At 43.0% G+C, this 21,300-nt stretch overlaps 1 protein-coding gene across 1 annotated transcript in view; it reads right to left on the bottom strand.

Moving 5' to 3' along the window:
* Positions 1-16,376: 16,376 nt before the first annotated feature.
* LOC109927376 (NAD(P) transhydrogenase, mitochondrial) overlaps positions 16,377-21,300 on the bottom strand; it is a 171,910-nt gene continuing 166,986 nt past the window's right edge. The window contains exon 22 of the mRNA XM_020527372.2: positions 16,377-18,020. Within this exon, the coding sequence (XP_020382961.2) occupies positions 17,868-18,020 (153 nt within the window). The 3' untranslated portion in view covers positions 16,377-17,867. The remainder of the gene's footprint in view (positions 18,021-21,300) is intronic.

Below are 21,300 nucleotides of genomic sequence, written 5' to 3'. Positions count from 1 at the left end.
TCAGAACTGAGGAAGGGTCACCAGACCCGAAACGTTAACTCTGTTTTCTCCTTCACAGATGCTGCCAGACCTGCTGAGCTTTTCCAACAACTTTGTTTTTGTTCCTGATTTACAGCATCCGCAGTTCTTTTGGCTTTTATCATATAGACATGTCCCTAGTGATCTGAAGAATGCACAAGGCTTGGCAGCTCTCCATGAGGCACTAGGCGAGATATGTGACAGTTGCATTTACAAAGGAGCAAATTAACCAACCACATGACTTATTCTGTGGTGACTTAAAATCCTGGCTCAAGTGCAACTGTAGAAATATAGACTACTACAGCCCTCGACTTTTACCATTCTAAATCCTTCTAGTAGTCATGGGAAGAATATGCAGGATTACTCAAGTGGCAGGTCACTGTTGGGAAGCTCATGAGATGTGGAATGTCCTGTGGGAGAGCAAAAGAGACAGTCATTACACTTTTTCGGGAAGTCTAGTTTTGCAAGAGTTTTGGGAGGGATCAATGCAAAACGTATCACACTAATGGCTTCTCATCAAAACAAAATGGACAAGTATGCCCATTGATCGTCTATGTCAGATAACAGCCTGGGAAAGTAGAATGCATATCATCTGTCATGGCACTTTGTTGCTATGGCTGACAACATATTTTCTTGTCCACAGAGTGACCTAGGAAGAAGAGGGATATGTGCGTCCAAACACCTGGGTGAGGAGACTTTTTTTTATTCATTTGTGAGATGTGAGCATCGCTGGCTGGCCAGCATTTGTTGCCAGTCCCTAGTTGCCCTTGAGAAGGTGGTGGTGAGTTGCCTTTTTGAATTGCTGCAGTCTACCTGTTGTGGGTTGACCCACAATGCCATTAGGGAGGGAATTCCAGATTTTGACCCTGCAACAGTGAAGGAGCAGTGATAAATTTCCAAGTCAGGGTGGTGAGTGGTTTGGAGAGGAACTTGAAGGTGGTGTATCTGTTGCCCTTGTCCTTCCAGATGTAAGTGGCCGTGGGTTTGGAAGGTGCTGTCTCAGGATGTTTGGTGAATTTCTGCAGTGCATCTTGTTGATAGTACACACTGCTGCTACTGAGCGTCGGTGGTGGAGGCAGTGAATGCTTGTGGATGTGGTGCCAATCAAGCGGGCTGCTTTGTCCTGGATGGTGTCAAGCTTCTTGAGTGTTGTTGGGGCTGCACTCATCCAGGCAAGTGGGGAATATTTCATCACACTCCTGACTTGTGCCTTGTAAATGACAGACAGGCTTTCGGTTGTCAGGAGGTGAGTTGCTCACATCTGGCCTGCTCTTGTAGCCACTGTGTTTATGCGGTGAGTCCACTTGAGTTTCTGGTCAATGATAACACCCAGAATGTTGATAGTGGGGGATTCAGTGATGGTAACACCATTGAATGTCATGGGGTGGTGGTTAGATTGTCTCTTATTGGTGTTGGTCATAGCCTGGCATTTGTGTCGCACAAATGTTACTTGCCACTTGTCACTCCAAGCCTGGATATTGTCCAGACATTGTTACGTTTGAACACGGACTCCTTCAGTATCTGAGCAGTTGCAAATGGTGCTGAACGTTGTGCAATCATTGGCGAATGTCTCAACTTCTGACCTTATGATGGAGGGAAGGTCATTGATGAAGCAGCTGAAGATGGTTTGGCCGAGGACACTTCCCTGAGGAACTCCTGCAGAGGTGTCCTGCAGCTGAGATGACTGACCTCCAACAACCACAACCATCTTCCTTTTGTATGACTCCAACCACTGAAGAGTTTGCACCCTGATACCCATCGATTCCAGTTTTGCTAGGGCTCCTTAATGCCATGAGGCAGATGGAATTTTGTCCTTCATTGCTAGAGGAATTGGGTTTAAAAGGAGGGAGGTTATGTTATAGCTGTATAGAGTGCTGATGAGTACTGTGTGCAGTTTTGGTCTCTTTACTTCAGAAAGGACATACTGGCTCTGGAGGTGGTGCAGAGGAGATTCACGAGGTTGATTCCAAAGTTGAGAGGGTTGGCTTATGATGAGAGACTGAGTAGACTGGGATTACATTCATTGGAATTTAGAAGAATGAGGGGGTAATCTTCTCGAAAGATACAAAATTATGAAGGGAATTGGTAAGATAGAAGCAGGGAGGATGTTTCCACTGGTGAGTGAAACTAGAACATGTGGGCTTGGCCTCAAAATTAGGGGAAGCAGATTTAGAACTGAATTTAAGAGGAACTTCTTCACCCAATGGGTTGTGAATTTGTAGAATTCCCTGCCCAGTGAAGTAGCTGAGGATTCCTCATTGAATGTTTTTAAAGCTAAGACTGATAATTTTTTGAACAGTAAAGGAATTAAGGATTATGGTGAGAGGGTAGGTAAGTGGAACTGAGGCCATGAAGAGATCAGCCATGATCAAAAGGCCAGATGGCCTATTCCTGATCCTGGTTCCTATGTGCTTATGAATGCAGACTTGATATCAAGGGCTGTCATTCTCACCTCACCTCTGGAATTCAGCTCTTTTGTCCATGTTTGAACGAAGGCTGTAATGAGGTCAGGAGCTGAGTGGCCCTGGCGGAACCCAAACTGGGCGTCACTGAGCAGGTTATTGCTGAGCAGGTGCTGCTCGATAGCACTGTTGATGACACCTTCCATCACTTTACTGATGATCGAGAGGAGACTGATGGGGCCATAATTGACTGGGTTGGATTTGTCCTGCTTTTTATGCATAGGATATACCCGGGCAATTTTCTACATTTTCGGGTAGATACCAGTGTTGTAGCTGTACTGGAACAGCTTGGCTAGGTGAGTGGCAAGTTCTGGAACACAAGTCTTCAGTACTATTGCCGGAATGTTGTCAGGGCTAGTAGACTTTGCAGTATCCAGTGTCTCTAACCATTTCTTGATATCACATGGACTGAATCAAATTGGCTGAAGACTGGTATCTGTAATTCTGGGCACCCCTGGCGCAGGCCAAGATGGATCATCCACTCGGTATTTCTGGCTGAAGATTGCTGCAAAAGCTTCAGCCTTATCTTTTGCACTGATGTGCTGGGCTCTTCCATCATTGAGGATGGGGATATTTGCAGAGGCCCCTCCTCCAGTGAGTTGTTTAATGATCCACCACCAATCAGTTATGGAATCCTTCAGGCGTTTACATGGATCTTGTGATGCACTTCAATAATCCTCAGGGATGATAGTCAGAACTGCCACCATGCCTAATGTCAACCACAACCAGGTCATGTTGGAAGGCATTGGGAGGGGGAAATTGATCCAATCAGAAAATGCTGGACTCCGTGGAGCTGACAGGCATGGTGCCCCTGCTGAAGCCATTTCTTTGAGAGGGCAAAGAAGTCAGAGGTCGCCAGATGGTTATAGTGCAAGTTTATACCCAATGCATGACCCGACAGGAGTTAGAGCAAGAAGAGCCAGGGCATGGTTCTCTTTAACTTCAATGTCTTCATTAAATTATCTCCCATCATTAGTAAGCATCAAGGGTTGAATTGTTACAAACCATGGCAAATTCTCACTGCAGACAGTTAAACTATTATTACGAGATTTCAGCAAATTATTACAAGAACTCCAAAAGACCTTAGCAAGATCATAAGAAACAAGTTTTCATTACAAATAGTATTTCACAGAGACGTCAAACTCTCAGAAATTTTAAAAACTATTTTCAATAATCACCTTTTAATGAGTCTTAATCAATGCTCGAAATTGAACTGAGTTAACCTAATGCAAACTTTAGCAAATGTTAAAACTTTGGCAAATACAGATGAAATTAAAAAAGGAATTAACATCTTTAAGTCAATGCTGTTTAACTTATCAGCGATAGCATTTCAAAAAGAAAGTAGTCATTGAACAACAACTTGCCAAGAGCAGCTCTACACAAACCTGAAAATGAGATATCAACCTGGTGAAGCCATAACATAGGCTTGCATTGCAAACAGTGGAAAACAGAGCTGTGTGATTCTCCACACAATAGATCAGACCAAACATGGAATTCAGAGCAGAGACTTGCTGGCTTCAGCTCACTCCTGGCTGTGAGGAGTCTCCATGTTGCTTAGCATCAAACAGCGTCTCAGGGCACAATGCCTGGACGCCAGCCACATACATACTTCATCCACGGACATTGGCATCCAACATTTGCCAACTCCTCAATTTCCTCAAGGTACCTCTCCAGTACACTTGCTGAGGAAGCAGAAGTTCACATTACAGGGCACATCGACAACTAGCACTGAAAGGCTGCTGCCAGGATAGTTTGCACACGGAATCATGGACTGACCCACTCTCCATTACACGGCTGCTCACTTGTCACCTACCTAAATGCTTGAATCATCCAGGACTTGTCTCACCTGTTAACATGACAATGCTTCAGCCTGAGCCTAAAGAGTGCCGTACTGATGTGCTCTTTCACACAGACACACAGACAGGCTGCTTGTCAGCAGGGATCTATGTGGGAGGTGGGTCTTGCCTTACAGCAAACGCACTGCAAATTTATTTTGAGGCGATTTTAGAAATTAGGCAGGGGTTAGTCCTCAGTCCAGTCAAGGGGGTGGAGGGTCGGGGGAGGAGTCTGTCTGTCAGGGGCTACTGTTCCTGTCAGTCATGTGCACAGAGACTGTAGACAGTCCAGGGGCTTGGCCACAGTCTTTACTGCTTGGGTGTGGAATATGTCCGACTGGGGAGTGGGCACTGCTCAGTCCTGTAGGACGAGAGCCAGCAGTCAGGAGTCAGGACAAATTTGAATCATCTTTCGGGGAGATGCGAACACAGCGGTCAGGCGTCTGGTCAGCCAGAATCCAGGGGCTGCTCATCCACACTGGTCAGAACTCTGGGGCAAATGCAATCCTGGTGGTCAATCCATAGAACCTTCAGAAGGGTGTAAGGCCACCCTGTAGGGGTAGGTGGGACCATTACCAAAAGAGACAAAAATGGGTGGTTAGGTTTGGGTTGGGAGGACAAGGAATTTGTGGAGGTGCTGAGAAGGATGGTGAAGAGGGATCACAAAACTCTCTTTTTAAACTACTTTCCTCCAGCCAACTTTGAGTGAAATAACTCCACAGACTCCGACATCCAGTCACCAAGTCACCTTTTATTTACAAATGCGTAGTACTTGACACTGGTCTGGCTTCCTCAGGGCCAGTTCTCAGAGTGAACAGAATCTTTGACACTCCTGTTCTTATCTGTCAGCCAGGGCTCCCTGATTGGACGTGATTAACAGCCGCAATCAGGGAACTCATATTCTATGATGTCTACCTGGCTGACTTTGTTACAATCAACATGCTGAATATCTTCCCTAAGCATCCCAAAAATTCCAGAATCTTCTATCTGAAAGTTTAATGCATTAGACAGTTTACTTCATTCGCGCATAAACTGTCCCAATGTAAATAAATTCCCATTTGCCTCCAAATCTACTTCTCTCAGTCTGGTTTTTAAAAAAAGAAATCACCAAAGCTACAGAAATACAAATTAATCAGTAAACCCCTTCGGTTATAGAAAACTCATACAGCATTCATTCAAATTCAAAAATTCAAAATCAAAAATAAATTTCATTAAAATACTAATAGATATGACACTCATCAGATCACAACACAAAAACAATGACTGAAATCCCCCACTATCAACATCCTCAATGTTACCATTGCACCAAAAATGAACTGAACCCGCCAAATAAATACTGTGGGTGCAAAAGCAAGTTAGAGGCCGGGAACTTTGAAGCAAATAATCCATCTTCTGACTCACCAATCTCTGTCCATCTTCTACAAGGCACAAATTGGGAGTGTGATGCCTAATTGCCTGGATGATTGCACTTCAACAACAGTAAAGAACACTTGCTTGATCATTTGCCAATCCACCACCTTAACCATTCACTTCCTTCACCAATGACACACAATAGCAGCAGTGAATGCTTTATCCTGGATGCACAGCAGCAAGCTTTCTTCAGTAACATCCTCCAAACTTTCAGTATCTATTGCAGTTCCTTCACTATCACTGGATCAAAATCCTGGAACTCCTCTTAACAGCAATGAGCATCTGCCTACACCATATAGACTGCAGTGGCTCAAGATGGTAGCTATTCACCAACTTCTCGAGGCCAATTAGGGATGAGTAATAAATGACGGTCCAGCCACATATCATAAAAAGAATTTTATAAAATTATATAGTAGTAAAAAGTAGTACTAAAATAATCCAAGGCATTTCATACAAGCATTATCAAACAAGTGGAACGTGCAATTGTGATCACACTATTCCAGGCAGACAAATTCTCTCTTTTACAAATGAAGGAGGACAATGGAGAGCTGGCAGGGGCAAAAATTAGACTCAGAACCCTGCACCAATCTTCTTCATCATACCTGTTCAGCTGAAATACTTTGATGAGTGTTTGTTTGACTGCTGCTCTGTGCCACACGCAGTAAATGCAGGATCAGTAACATGTCAGGTTGATGAATCATAATCCCATATTCAGCTAGTGGCGTTAGGCTATGGGAACTGCAAACTCCAGTCCGAGAGGGAGTGAAATCTTAAGAGGCCTCATGCTTCAGCTACCGACTCTGTGCTCTGGCTGGTTGAGAACGTTGGCCCTTAACCAGCTCTGCTACAGTCTCGGTTTGCCATTCCTATTGGCAGCCATCAGATTTCACAGATCCTCAGTGATGGTCTGCAAACTATGATTCAATTTGTCTCTTAGTCTGATACCTAAGCCTCAAATATGGATATCTGAATTTCTAACACAGTTTTTGAAGCCCTGACCCATCCCCTACCAGGAGACCTGCTACGAAACACAGGGGAAGTGGGAGTTTACTGGGTGAAGTTGGGGAGATCGAGGGTCTAAGGAGTGAGGTTAGAGGGTGTGAGACCCTACTTGGTGAGACTGGGGAAGGAGAGTGGGAGTCTGTCCAGTGAAGATAGGGGAAGCGAGGTTCTAGTGGGTGAGGCCAGAGGGGAGAACGGGAATCTGTCGAGTGAAGAGGGGAGAAGCGAGAATCCTCTGGGTGAAGCTAGGAGGAGCAGGAGGTTACTAGCTGAGACTACAGGGAAAAAAAATCTAATGGGGGAGGCTGGGGGAGGTGAGAGTTTGCTGAGTGAGAGGAGAAGTGAGTGCATAGATAGCAGAGGAGGAGAGAAAGAGTGGATGCAAATAGGCAAGGGGGAGAACCAGTGGCTACAGAGGGGGACAGACAGGGAGTTGCTAAAGGCAGCCAACAGTTTTAAACATGCCAACAAAGGAATATCAAGAGGCTGTAAGTCACTGAAGTAATGAATTCTTTGCAAATTAATATACCTTTTACAAAGTGCGTGCCAATTATTTTGAAAAAACAATTTATTACCAAATGAGATGACAAGGTGTAGAGCTGGATGAACACAGCAGGCCAAGCAGCATCAGAGGAGCGGAAGGCTGACGTTTCGGGCCTAGTCCCTTCTTCAGAAATGGGGGAGGGGAAGGGGGTTCTGAAATAAATAGGGAGAGATGGGAAGGCGGATAGAAGACGGATAGAGGAGAAGATAGGTGGAGAGGGGACAGACCGGTCAAAGAGGCGGGGATGGAGCCAGTAAAGGTGAGTGTAGATGGGAAGTTAGGGAGGAGATAGGTCAGTCCAGGGAGGACAGACAGGTCAAGGGGGCGGGATGAGGTTAGTAGATAAGAGATGGGGGTGGGTCTTGAGGTGGGAGGAGGGGATAAGTGGGAGGAAGAACAGGTTAGGAGGCAGGGACGAGCAGAGGCTTGGGGACCGCTTTGCAGAACACCTACGCTCAGTTCGCAATAAACAACTGCACCTCCCAGTCGCGAACTATTTCAACTCCCCCTCCCATTCCGCAGACGACATGTCCATCCTGGACCTCCTGCAGTGCCACAACGATGCCACCCGAAGGTTGCAGGAACAGCAACTCATATTCCGCTTGGGAACCCTGCAGCCCAATGGTATCAATGTGGATTTCACAAGCTTCAAAATCTCCCCTCCCCCTACCGCATCCCAAAACCAGCCCAGCTCGTCCCCGCCTCCCTAACCTGTCCTTCCTCCCACCTATCCCCTCCTCCCACCTCAAACCCCACCCCCATCTCCTACCTACTAACCTCATCCCGCCCCCTTGACCTGCTGTGTTCATCCAGCTCTATACATTGTTATCCCAGATTCTCCAGCATCTGCAGTTCCTACTATCTCTGAAACATTATTGCCAAATGATGCCAGTTGTCTTATGCCAATTTAAAAGCAAAAAGTTTGATCCCTACGTATGACATTGGTTCTCACAGCTCAAACATTACCCCATACAGATATTGGTGCTGAACATTAACCCAGACTTAAAGATAAAGTTGCTAGAAGATGACTCTCAAAAACCTCATGGTGCTTTGATAATTTCTGGCAGATACACCAGACCTGCTACACCCAGTTTGCACCCTACTGACTCGGCAAACCATTGTGATTGGATAACCTATGGTCACTTTTTGATCCATGATAATCAAGTATTTTTCACCACAGTGACTACCTTTCTGCATTATGAATCAACTGTGAGTTTTCACTGCAAGGTAGTTGATCAACGTGAAATATTTGAGCACATGCCCACAGTGAGCAAGGGAGAAAGAGTAGTGAATGTCTGATCTTTCCTCTTCAGGGAATGGAATTACTTGCAATTCTGCTCCACTGTCTTGGCAACTCTAGACATGTGGGGTAAGTATCTTTGTCACCTCCATGCACACACGTGGTCTGTGATGTAGATCAGCTGAGAACCCAATCTGAGCTTCCCACTCTTTAGTTCAGGAGAGTTTATATCTTGTCTTTGGCAAAGGCCCCATTGTCAGCCTACTGCGAATCTCTTGTTGGTCAAAGAGCTGTGTGTGGTGGATCTCTTACTCCCAAGTTTCAAACTGACTGGGGGAAAAGGTCTCCCTCTTGGATTGTCCTCCACTCTAAAATGTTGAAGCCATAGTGGTTCTGTTCCAATTACATTCAAACCGCGCTACCCAATTATATATATTTTACACTCAACTATTTGCTAATGGAATGGCAAGAAATCTAAGTTCAACTTGACATTGACAGAATGGTCATAAATTCTAGTTCAACTTCCAGGCCAATATGTTTTTCCCGATGATAAATGAGGGAGCAGTGTTGGCCAGGACATCTGGACAGGCCCTTTGCTCTTTTGAAACTAGTGCCAGAGGACTTTTATGGGCACAAGAGTCTCATTTGAAAGACAGCACCTACTGGGGACTGAAATTATCGGTCTGGATAATGAATTTACATTATGGTTTTGTAATTCTGAGGGAAGTGTGCCACAAGCTGAGCCAAACTGGCACTGGGAGGAATCTGAAGTCCAAAAATTACAGTTTTTCTCTCTCAACAGGAAAAGAAGGTATTATATATGTCTATCTGCGATCAAAGAGCTCTCTTGTGTGGCTGACAAATGAACCAAAGTGTTCAACCCAATTAAAATTTCACAAAAAAATGAATCGCAAAGTAAAACTGAATGTGTTAAAATTTCTGTAATTTGATTAATTCAATCAGTGGCTTGACTGTAAACCAATATGGAAAATTACAGGTTACAACTCGCATTTATCTTATGCTTCCAATGTAATAAAATTCCCAAGGTGCTTCACAGGAGCATTCTAAGGCAAAATCTTACACTGAATCACAGAAAACTATATTAGGCTAGATAGCCAAAAGCTTGCCAAAGAGATAGGTCTTCAAGAACATCTTAAAGAAGGAAAAACAGGAGAGAAAGATTTTGAGAGGGAATCCAAGGATTTAGGGCCCAGTCGACTAAAGGCATATCTGGCTACGTAATAGAATAATTAAAATCTGAAACCAGAGTTTGATGACCTTGGATATCTCAGAGGGCTACTGTTTTGTTTTATTCACTGGTGGGACATGGGCATTTATTGCCTATCCCTAGTTCCCTTTGAACTAAGTGGCTTCCTAGGGCATTTCTGAGGGTAGATGAGAGTCAACCTGATTGCTGTGGGTCTGGAGTCACATGTAGGCCAGACCAGGTGAGGATGACAGATTTCCTTCCCAAAAAGGGATTAGTGAACCAGAGACAACAAGGTGCAAGGCTGGATGAACACAGCAGGCCAAGCAGCATCATAGGAGCAGATTCCCCAACAATTGACAATGGTATTGTGGTCACCAGAAAATTCTTAACTCTAGATTATTACTGAATTCAAATTCCACCATTTGTCATAGTGGGATTTTGAACCCAGGTCCCCAGAACGTTACCTGAGTTTCAGGATTAATAGTCTAGCGATAATACCACTAGGCCATCACCTCCCCAGAGGTGATTACAAAGTCCTAAGAGATGATGCTATGGAAGAATATGGGAAGAAAGATGAGAACTTTAAAATCAAGGTGCGGAATCTTGTAGGCTTTGAAAGCCGTGGGCTATGACAAGATTTGTGGCAAAATTTGGCAGAAATCTGGCATGACCCATTTCAACGTTAGGAGCAATTTACTGCATCTTTTATGCATTTGCCTTGAGTGACTTAAAGAGGTCAGCCAGCTGGATGTCATAGAATATCAGTTCCCTGATTGACATTGTTAATTTGGTCCAATCAGGGAGCCCTGGCTGACAGATAAAAAAAAGAGAAGAGTCATAAATACTGACATTCTAGTACCTGACTCTGAATCAGGCCATACTAAAATCAAAGATTGTTCATGTGTAAGTAAAGGGAGACTTGGTGATGGGATACCAGCCTCTGTGAAGTTATTTTATTACTAAGTAGCTCTATCTTCACAAAAGTGGACACAAATAGCCTCCCAGAAGTCTTAGAGAACCAAGGGTCTAGTGAGAATGTAGAAGTGAAGGAAGTCTGTATTATGAAGAAAACGGTACTGGAGGAATTAATGAGATTAAAGCTGACAAATTCCCAGGCCCTCTCTGATAATCTCCATTACATAGTACTAAAGGAAGTGGCCCTGGAACTACTGGATACATTGGTGACCATCTTCCAAAAGTCTATAGACTCTGGAGAAGTTCCTATAGATTGGGGTGGGCAAATGTAATCCTACTATTTAAAAATAAAGAGAGCAAAAAACAGAATTACACACCAGTTAGCCTAATATCAGTAGTTGGGAATATGCTAGAGTTTATTATAAAAGATGTGATATCAGAACACTTTGAAAGCATGAATGGAATTGGTCAAAGCCAGCAGGTTTTATGAAAGACAAAATATTCTCAAAGAATCTGGAGTGTTTTTCTTTTGTGAATGTAACTAACAGGATAGATAAGGAAAACCAGTGGATGTGGTGCATTTGGCTTTTTATAAGATTTCACATTACAGGTTAATGGGCATAATTAAAGCATATTGGAGAGGGGATAATATATTGACATGGATTGAGAATTGATTGACAGACAGAAACTAAAACTAGGCTTTGTTCACTAGGCTAATACCAGGGATGGCAAAACAGTCTTATGAGGACAGATTGGTTGGGCTAGCTCTGTATGCACTAGAGTTTAGAAGAATGACAGGGGATCTTATTGAAAAGTATAACATTCTAACAGGGCTGAACAGACTAGACGTAGGGAGATAAAGCGGCAAAATACGTGGATGCTGGAAACTGAGACAAACATACAGAATGCTGAAAAAACTGAACTGAATAAGAGTCGTACTGGGCAGAAACAATAACTAAAAACCGAAAGAACTGCGGATGCTGTAAATCAGGGACAAAGACAGAAGTTGCTGGAAAAGCTCAGCAGGTCTGGCAGCATCTGTGAAGAAAAATCAGAGTTAACGTTTCGAGTCTGGTGACCCTTCCTTAGATCCTTCTGAGGAAGGGTCACCGAACCCGAAATATTAACTTTGAACTTTCTTCCCATATGCTGCCAGACCTGCCGAGCTTTTCCAGCAGCTTCTGTTTTTGTTCCAGAAACATTAACTGTTTCTCTCTCCACAGATGCTGCCAGACCTGCTGCGTTTCTCCAATACTCTTTGTGTTCATTCTAGATGCAGGGAGGAGGTTTCCCTGTTTGGGGGAGACTAGAACCAGGGCTCACAGTCTCAGGATATCGGGTAGGCCACCTAGGACTGAGATGAGGAAAAAATTCCTCTCTGTGAACCTGTGGAATTCTCTACCACAGAAGGCTATAGAAGCCAAATCACTGACGAAATTCATGAAAGATACAATTTTAGGTATGGGGAGAAAGCAAGAACATAGCATAGAGGGAAAGGATCAGCCATGATCATACTGAATGGTGGAGTAGCCTCGTTGGGGTGAATGGCCTACTCCTAGTTTCTATGTGAGGTGAGTTTTACACTAAGGCGGTTGATAGTATGTTAAACACCTTATTCACCTCAGCTTCATATTTTAGTTTAATTGTCATATCATAGCTTAATATTCAACTTCGTTTTTTTGTATTCATCATGGTATGAGGGTATCACCGGCTAGGCCAGCATTTAGTGCCCATGCCTAATTGCCCAAAGGGCAGTCAACCACATTGCTGTGGGTCACATATAATCCAGACCAGGTGAGGATGGCAGTTTCCTTCCCTAAAGGACATTAGTGAACCAGATGAGTTTTTTCCTGACATTAGAATCTTAATTCCAGATGTTTATTGAATACAAACTTCACAATCTGCCATGGTGGGATTTGAACTCTGGTTCCCAGAACATTACTTGAGTCTCTGGATTAAAAGTCTACTGATTAATACCACTCGGCCAACATTCCCCCGTGAGCACTTACAAAATGCTCTGAACAAGGTTAGATGTGGAGAAATCTCAGCATGGCAGTCAGAGCGGATCCCTGGTGACTTCAGCTCGCCTCAGGCTGTGAACAGCCCCATGTTGCTCAGCACCAAACAGAATCTCAGGTCACAATCCAGAAGCACCAATTGTATACATTTCTCACCCACTGACATTGGTACCCAATATTTACCAACCCCTCATGACCATCGTGGCACCTCTCCAATCCACCTGCAAGACACTTAGGAAGCACAGGTTTGTGCTGCAGTGTGCACCTGCAACTGGCACTGAAATATTGAAGTAAGGACAGTTAAAGAGCAGGAACAGGCACCAAACTCACGAATTGGACCGTGCTGCATTTCAAGGCTGCTCCCTTGCTTTCTTAGCGCTCACTCATCTTGATGCTTATAGCATCCTTGCGTTACCGTGTCTTGCCTTGTCTCTTAGCAGTTAAGTAACCAGGCAACTTGCCTTGCTGGTCAGTAATCCTCAGTCAAGGGGACTGACATCTTGCAGTTTGGTAGTGTGGAATGTCAATCTCACACCCGTACCATGTACCAGCTGCTTTCATGGCAAACAAGTAGGCAGCCATGTCTCAAATTCTTAGGGCAGTAGTCCTCACCGAAGTCTGTGGAGACACCCATCATTTAGGGCATCCCTGGTCTCTGCAGCAAACCCTGAGGGTGTTGGACCTGGTTCTTCACCATCTCCTGCAAGTTTCCCTTCAAATCACTCAGTATCCTGCAAATACAGGGGTCAGAATCATGGAATTCCTTTCCTAATGACACTGAGAATGTGCAAGCATCATAGATTCTGCAGCCATTCAAGTAGGTGGCTCACCACTGACCACTCCAAGGTATTAAGGCTGTGGAATAAATGCTGGTCTAGCCAGAAATGGTCACATCCAGTGAAATTAAAGTAGTTAAGTCTGGAAAAAGCAAGGGCATAGGTGAAGGTTTTGGTAAATGAGGGGACAGAGTTAGCTAAGTTATGGACATGGAAAGATTCAATCATTTTTAATGCACAGATATGTGCTTGCCAGCTGATCTTGGGGTCAAATTTGACACTCAGGTATACCATACACAGTTCTAAGGAAGGGTCACTGGACCTGAAACGTTAACTCTGTTTTCTCCTCCACAGATGCTGCCAGACCTGCTGAGCTTTTCCATCAACTTCTGTTTTTGTTCCTGATTTACAGCATCCACAGTTCTTTTGGTTTTTCTCAGGTATACCATAGTTTGTCCTACGGTCCAGTTTCAGGTAGATGCACGTACAGCAGAGAGAGACAGCAATAAAATCGCAGTTGGCAGTCAGTAAGACAACTTTTCTTTTATTCACATATGGGATGTGGGCATCGCTGGCTGGGCCAGCGTTTATTGCACCGATGAGTGGCAAATGCAGTTTAATTTAGATAACTCTGAGATGCTTCATTTTGGTGAGGAAAATCAAGGCAGGACTTAGATGCTTAATGTTGAGGTTCTTGGGAGTGTTGCCGAACAAAGAGATCTTGGGGTACAGGTTCATTTTTCCTTGAAAGTGGAGTTGCATGTAGAAAGGATAGTGAAGAAGGCATTTGGTGCGCTTGAAGGCATTTGGTGCGCCTGCATTTATTGGTCAGCACATTGAGTATGGGAGTCGGGATGTCATGTTACAGCTGTACAGGACATTGGTTAGGCCTCTTTTGGAATACTGTATTCAGTTCTGGTCTTGCTTCTATAGGAAAGATGTTGTTAAACATGAAAGGGTACAGAAGAGATTTACAAGGATATTGTTGGGGTTGGAGGGTTTGAGCTATAGGGAGAGACTGAATAGGCTGGTGCAATTTTCCCTGGACTGTCAGATGTTGAAGAAGGTCCTTATAGAGGTTTATAAAATCTTTTCCTTAGGGTAGGGGAGTCCAAAACTAGACTGCATAGGTTTAAGGTGAGAGGGGAAAGATTTAAAAGGGACATAAGGGGCAACGTTTTCACACAATGGATGGTGTGCGTATGGAATGAGTTACCAGAGGATGTGGTAGAGGCTGGTCCAATTGCAACATTTAAAAGACATCTGAATGGGCACCTGAATAGGAAATGTTTAGACGGATATGGGCCAAATGCTGGCAAATGGGGCTAGATTAATTTAGGATATCTGGCTGGCATGGACGAGTTGGACCGAAGGGTCTGTTTCCGTGCTGTGCATCTCTATGACATCCCGAGTTGCCCTTGAGAAGGTGGCCATGAGCTGCTTTCTTGAACCGCTGCAGTCTATGTGCTGTAGGTTGTCCCACAATGCCAGGGAATTCCAGACACAGGATTAAAGATTCTAAATATAAGATTAAACCTCCACTCCCCTTATAAACGAATCTAACATATGTGTAATGTAGTTAAAAAGATATCAATGAGAAGTTTCAAGGTGGCAATATAATTCTTGTCTTTAAATGTTACACAGAGATCACTCAAGTCAGATTACTGTCTTTCAACCATGTCCAGTTATTTGTTTTAATGCAACCAGTATTCAAAGACACTCCAAGATTTTGCATTGATTAAATGATCAGAAGGATCAATCACAAAACTGAACATTTTTTTTTCTTTATTCATTCATTCATGGGATGAGGGCATCGCTGGCTAGACCAGCATTTATTGCCCATCCCTAAATGCCCAGTGAGCAGTTCAGAGTCAACCACATTGCTGTGGGCCTGGAGTCACATGTAGAACAGAGCAGGTAAGGATGTCAGTTTCCTTCCCTAAAGGACATTAGTGAATCAGATGGGTTTTTCCAACAATCAACAATGGATTCATTGACATCATTAGATTCTCAATTCCAGATTTTTTTTTTATTTAATTCAAATTCCACCATTTGCTGGGTGGGATTCAAACCCAAGTCCCCAGAACATTATCTGGGTCTCTGGATCAACAGTCCAGTGATAATACCATTAAGCCATCACCTCAACTGCATTGATTCTCACTGGGGCAGTATTGATGGCACTAGCTTGATCTCATAGATGGCAGGTTGGGGAGGGGAAGAGGATGATGAGTGGTGTTGTCAGGCTTTCCAGTTATCTCTATTGCTAACCTAGCCAGGGAGCAGAAATGGGGGAGAAAGTGATCTGACAAAAGTCTGCTCAGATCTCAGTTGTAACAAATAGCCTGCCAAAAATCACCACCAAGATGGATCAGTGAATAACATCCATGAGTGTGAGGTGCACCTGGGTGCAATGTAGAAACATATAATAGGAGAAAAAGTCACTGTCTCATATCTAAAATAAAGATGATTTATTTTTATAAAGCAGCTTTAGTGTTAAGTCATCCACTCACCCTGGTAATGAAGTGTAACTTGTGACTGTGTGGGCAGACTATGCTGTAAACTCCTGCACTCTTAATTTCACAGGAGACCCTCCACAGCCAAATGCAAAGCCTTGAACTGACTTGTCTGTATTGGGCTGACGCCGAGAGGCCAGTCTTCAAACCTTGCAAACACCATCCACTTCTCTGCAATGCAGTATTTAATATTACTTTAAAGGAAAAGGCATATTAAACAAATTATATTGATAAATATCATTAATAGATGTTTTAACAGTTACTGCACTAATGTCAAAATATTTGCTTTAATAAAAACAAATGCTAGTTAGGAAGTTCGGTCAGGGTCTTTCTTAATTATTTTTCACTAAGAGCCCAATGCAAAGACTCCTGTTGTTTTCTTATCCAGTAGCACGCTGACTATAATCTGTAAAATAGCAAATCCAATGTCCTTTATTTATAAACGTAAGAATGTAGATATATTGTAAGCAAACAGAACTTTGAACAACATGTAGCACCTTTACATCTACTGATCTTTAAGTAACCGAACATTTTACAGCCAGAATGATCTAAAACTCTAAGCATTTAAACCTTAACATAAATATTTGTGAATGTTACATTTTGTTGGATGGAATTTTATCCCCTTTTGTTTATAGAATGGATTTGTTACACAATGCCCTGCACTGTAAACTATTCTGTGATCTGACCACAGAACAAACTGAACAGTGCAACACACTAGTTAAAACTAGCAGCCGTTTTACTGTATGATGGGCCTTACAATTCAAAATTGAAAATGTAATTTAAGGAAACTCATCACAATGACTAATATGCCAAAATAATTATTTGACAGTAAACAACATAAGTGGCATTCATAAAGAAATTACCATTGCTACAGATTATTTCCAGTTGGGCAATGTGAATTGGTCTAATAAGAAATGTAAGGGATAACCATCAAAATATCATAATCGACCTGTTAATAAAATTTTACAGGAGGTCCCAACATATAGATATTGGTTATGTAAACATATTGCCCTGTGGTAATTTTAGAAGTTCCTCTAATATCTAAAATAAAATTTTACATTCTATACTAATCTCACATAAACAGTCATATCTTTGTCTCTCCCATTTCCACAATATACACAATATGGCTTTATTACCAATTGGCCACTTTCTATTGCAACAATGATGCATCTTACAACTCATTTTAGGTTGGAAATCAATTGAAAATGCAACACTATTTTATCAGTAGATATACAGTAGTAATTTGGCTCAAAGCTTTTTAATGCTTTATAAAAAGATGGTTCTATTATTTTGCTGGCTGACATCTATGTGAAAAGAAATTACTTTTGAAACATGTGGTTTGTTGAACATGTTTTGGCCTATGGACAATATTTATTCTTTGGCGTATATTCCAAATATTGCTAGTGAATAATTTCTGGTATTGAGGTTTTTAATACAATATAGAATAGATCTTCTTCGGTGTCCATGCAATGGGGGTTTGAGTGCAAGGGACACATTGTGTGGTCCACATCATATGGTGTCTCAAGTTAAGAGGCTACCACAAGCATGCTTGCTATTTAGTATGGTAAAGTGGTCCACAGAACTTCCAGATAAAAATTCACTTGCCCATACCTCATCACGAATCTACTTAAAATATATTGTGAGCAACTATTCTCCTTGGTAAAAAGAGCAAGTTTAATTTCCAGTAGTGTAATTCTGTACAGTGTCAACTGTACGATTTCCATTCGGAAGTATAAAAGCATAACAAGTACATAAAAATAACAAGGGAAGCAATCAATTCAAATATGTGTACACTATCTTTCTCTTTCAAAATTTAAGACTTTAACAGGATAAATGATAAATTTGGTTACTTTGAGTCTTGCTTTCGATTAATAATAAAAAAGCTCAAACTTTTGCTTTAAAATTGCAGAGCATTCCATTGGATTTAGCTCGATTTGGCTGATTCTCTGAGCTTCGCATGGAGGGCATCGCAAGTTTTCTTTGCATCACCCAGCAGCATGGCAGTGTTTGGTTTGTAAAACACTGGATTGTCAACAGCAGCATAGCCGACTCCCAGAGATCTCTTCATCACAACAACCTGGAAAAAAAACATCAGTCAGAAGACGGTAACTGTCTGTCAATAAATAAATACACCTGTAATATCCAGGTTTGATCCCCAGCTGTTGCTGAATTTTCTTGTCTCAGCCTGGGCAATAACTGACCAGAATTACAACTGACCAGAATTTGAACTGATTCAAAACAGAAGATCAGATCAGAGGCAAGGAATTCTACAGCAAGTAACTCATCACCTGGTTCTGCTATGCTTGTCCACTATCTACACGACACACATTAAGAATAAGATGGAATACTCTCCACTGAGCTTGATGACTGCACTTAATGACAGCACTCCAGAAGCCTAACATCAGCCAGGACAATGTGGGAAGGTAATAGGCTAGTGGTATGTCACTGGACTAGCAATCCAGAGACTTAGGAAATGTTCCGGTCCCTCTACTTTGAATCCTTCCATGGTAGATAGTGAAATTGAACTCAATAAAAATATTCAGGAGACAAAAGTCTAATGATGGTCATGAAACCATTGTTGACTCTGAGGGGAAAAATCATCTGGTTCATTACTGTCCTTTTAGGGAAGGTAACTGCCATCCTTCCCTGGTCTGGCCTACAATGTGATTGACTTTTAAATGTCCACTGAGTAATTAGAGATATGGAAAAGATGCTGGACTGACCAGCAATTTCCACATTCCATGAATGAATTTTTAAAAAAGCAGCAGTGTGTACCATCTACAACATGCAGCAACTTGTCAGTGTGCCTTCAACAGTAACTTCCACATCCGCAACTGCTACCACTGGATGGACAATGACAACAGATAGAACACCTGCAAGTTCCCTTCCTAGCCATAAACTATCCTGACTGGAAAACATATCATCGCTCCTTCACTGCCACCGGGTCAAGATTCTGGAACCTCTTTCCTATTTACAACCAATGGTCTGCAGTGGTTCAAGAAAGGCAGCTAACCACCATCTTCTCAAGGTTAAGTAATGATAGGCATTAAGTGTTTTCCTTGCCAATGATACTCACATATAGTGAGGACATATGACAAAAAGGAGATGCGATGCATGTTAGGACTGAGATCAGGTATCCTGGTCTGAGGGGAAATAGCAATGTCTCTTAGTACCGTTTACCTTTACCACTGAAAGATGGAATGACCACTACATGCACCCATCAGATAAGGGCAGAATCTGTGCCTTCAGCTGTGATGGTCCCCAAAATTAAACTAGTTGCTCATACTCATCATGCACCTTTCAGAATTGAAGAATGATCGACGGACACGGGAAGAATGCAAACTTGACACAGTCGGCCAAGGATGGGATTGAATCCGGCTCTCTGGAGCTGTGAGGCATCAGTGCATTAAGGACCAAGCAGAAAATCTGTGCATTAAGCCAGAAGACACTGGTAGAGTGTTGAATGAGAGCTTCACATCTGTTTTTCACACAGGAGAAAGAGGATGCAAGCACAAAATTTGAGAAGATGGACTGTAAAGTTCTTGAACAGATTGAAATAAGAAGCGAGGAGGTATTGGAGGCTTTGGTGCATTTAAAAGTGGATAAATATCCAGGTCTGGATGAGTTGCATCCCAGGCTGCTGTGGGACATGAGGGCAGAAATAATAGCAGCCCTGACCCAAATTTATAAATCTTCTCTGGCCACAGGTGATGAGTCAGAGGACTGAAGGACAGCTAATGTGGTTCTACTTTTCAAGAAGGGGTAGAGAAACTGCTGCAGACAATTCTGAAGGAGAGAATTAAACTCCACTTGGAGAGGCAAGGTTTGATCAGGTATAATCTGCATAACTTTGTCAGAAGGAGGTCATGCCTAACAAATTTGACAGAAACTTTCAAGGAGGTGACCAAGTGAGTTGATGAGGGCATGGCAGTTGATGTAATTTGTGTGGATTTCAGCAAGACCCTTGACAAGGTTCTACATGGGAAACTGGTAAAGAAGGTAAAAGCTCGTGGAATCCAGGGTAACTTGGCAAGTGGATCCAAAATTGGCTTCGTGGCTGAAGACAGAGGGTTGCGATAGAAGCCTGTTTGTGAGACTAGAGCCCAGTGTGCAATGGAAACCACAGGGATCATTGCTGGGTCCCTTACTGTTTGTGATATTTATAAATTACGTAGATTAGAATGTCGGGGGTGATAATATGTAAATTTGCAGATTAAACAAAGAATGGCTGGGTGACAGGTGGCACAGTGGCACAGTGGTTAGGACTGCTGCCTCACAGCGCCAGGGACCCGGGTTCGATTCCAGCCTCGGGCGACTGCCTGTGAGGAGTTTGCACATTCTCCCCGTATCTGCGTGGGTTTCCTCCGGGTGCTCCGGTTTCCTCCCACAGTCCAAAGATGTGCAGGTGAGGTGGATTGGCCATGCCAAATTGCCCATAGTGTTCAGGGAGGTGTAGATTAGGTGGGTTATAGGGGGATGGGTCTGGGTGGGATGCTCTGAGGTTCGGTGTGGACTTGTTGGGTCGAAGGGCCTGTTTCCACACTCTAGGGATTCTATGACAAGTGAGGAGGAAAGTCTCAGGTTACAGGAGGATATAGACAATTTGGTCAGATGGGCAGATCAGTGGCAGATGGAAGGTAACTCTGATAAACATGAAGTGATGCACTTTGGAAGAAGCAACAAGACAAAGGAGTATCAATGAATGGTAGAAGAGTCAGGAACAGAGGGATCATGGGGTGTTTGTCCACAGACCTCTGAAGGTGGTAGGACAGGTTAATAGGATTGCTAAGAAGGCATACGGGATGTTTGCTTTTACCAGTCAAGGCACCAATTATAAGGACAGGAAGGTTAGTTTGAAGCTGTACAGGACTTTGGTTAGGCCACAGCTGGAGTATTGCGCACAGTTCTGGTCACTACACTATTGGAAGGATGTGACTGCACTAGAGTGGGTGCACAGGAGACTCACAAGGATCTTGCCTGGGACGGAGTATTTCAGCTATGAAGACAGATTGGATAAGTTACAGTTGTTGGAGCAGAGAAGGAGGCCGAATGTGATAGAGATGTTTCAGACCATGAGGGTCACAGAGAAGGGTGAAGAGAAAGCAGCTGTTTCCATTGGCTGAAGGTGACTTGAAGGACTTTTAAAGTGAAAGGCAGGAAGGTTAAAGGGGAAAAGATTGAAAGAAAGATTTTTCACCCAGAAGTTAGCGGGATTCTGGCACTGCCTGAGACAGTAGTTGAGCCTGGTAATGTCACAACCTTTAAAAAGTACTTGGATAAACATTTGAACATTCAAGGCTATAGGATGAATGTGGGAAAATGGTACTCATGTTGCTAGTCGTGTAAAATTGGCAATA

This window comes from Rhincodon typus, chromosome 1, assembly GCF_021869965.1.
Source record: "Rhincodon typus isolate 14 chromosome 1, sRhiTyp1.1, whole genome shotgun sequence".
In the NCBI taxonomy this organism is placed as follows: domain Eukaryota; kingdom Metazoa; phylum Chordata; class Chondrichthyes; order Orectolobiformes; family Rhincodontidae; genus Rhincodon; species Rhincodon typus.
The sequence above is the reverse complement of the archived record's forward strand: the minus strand, read 5'-3'. Positions and strand labels throughout refer to the sequence as shown.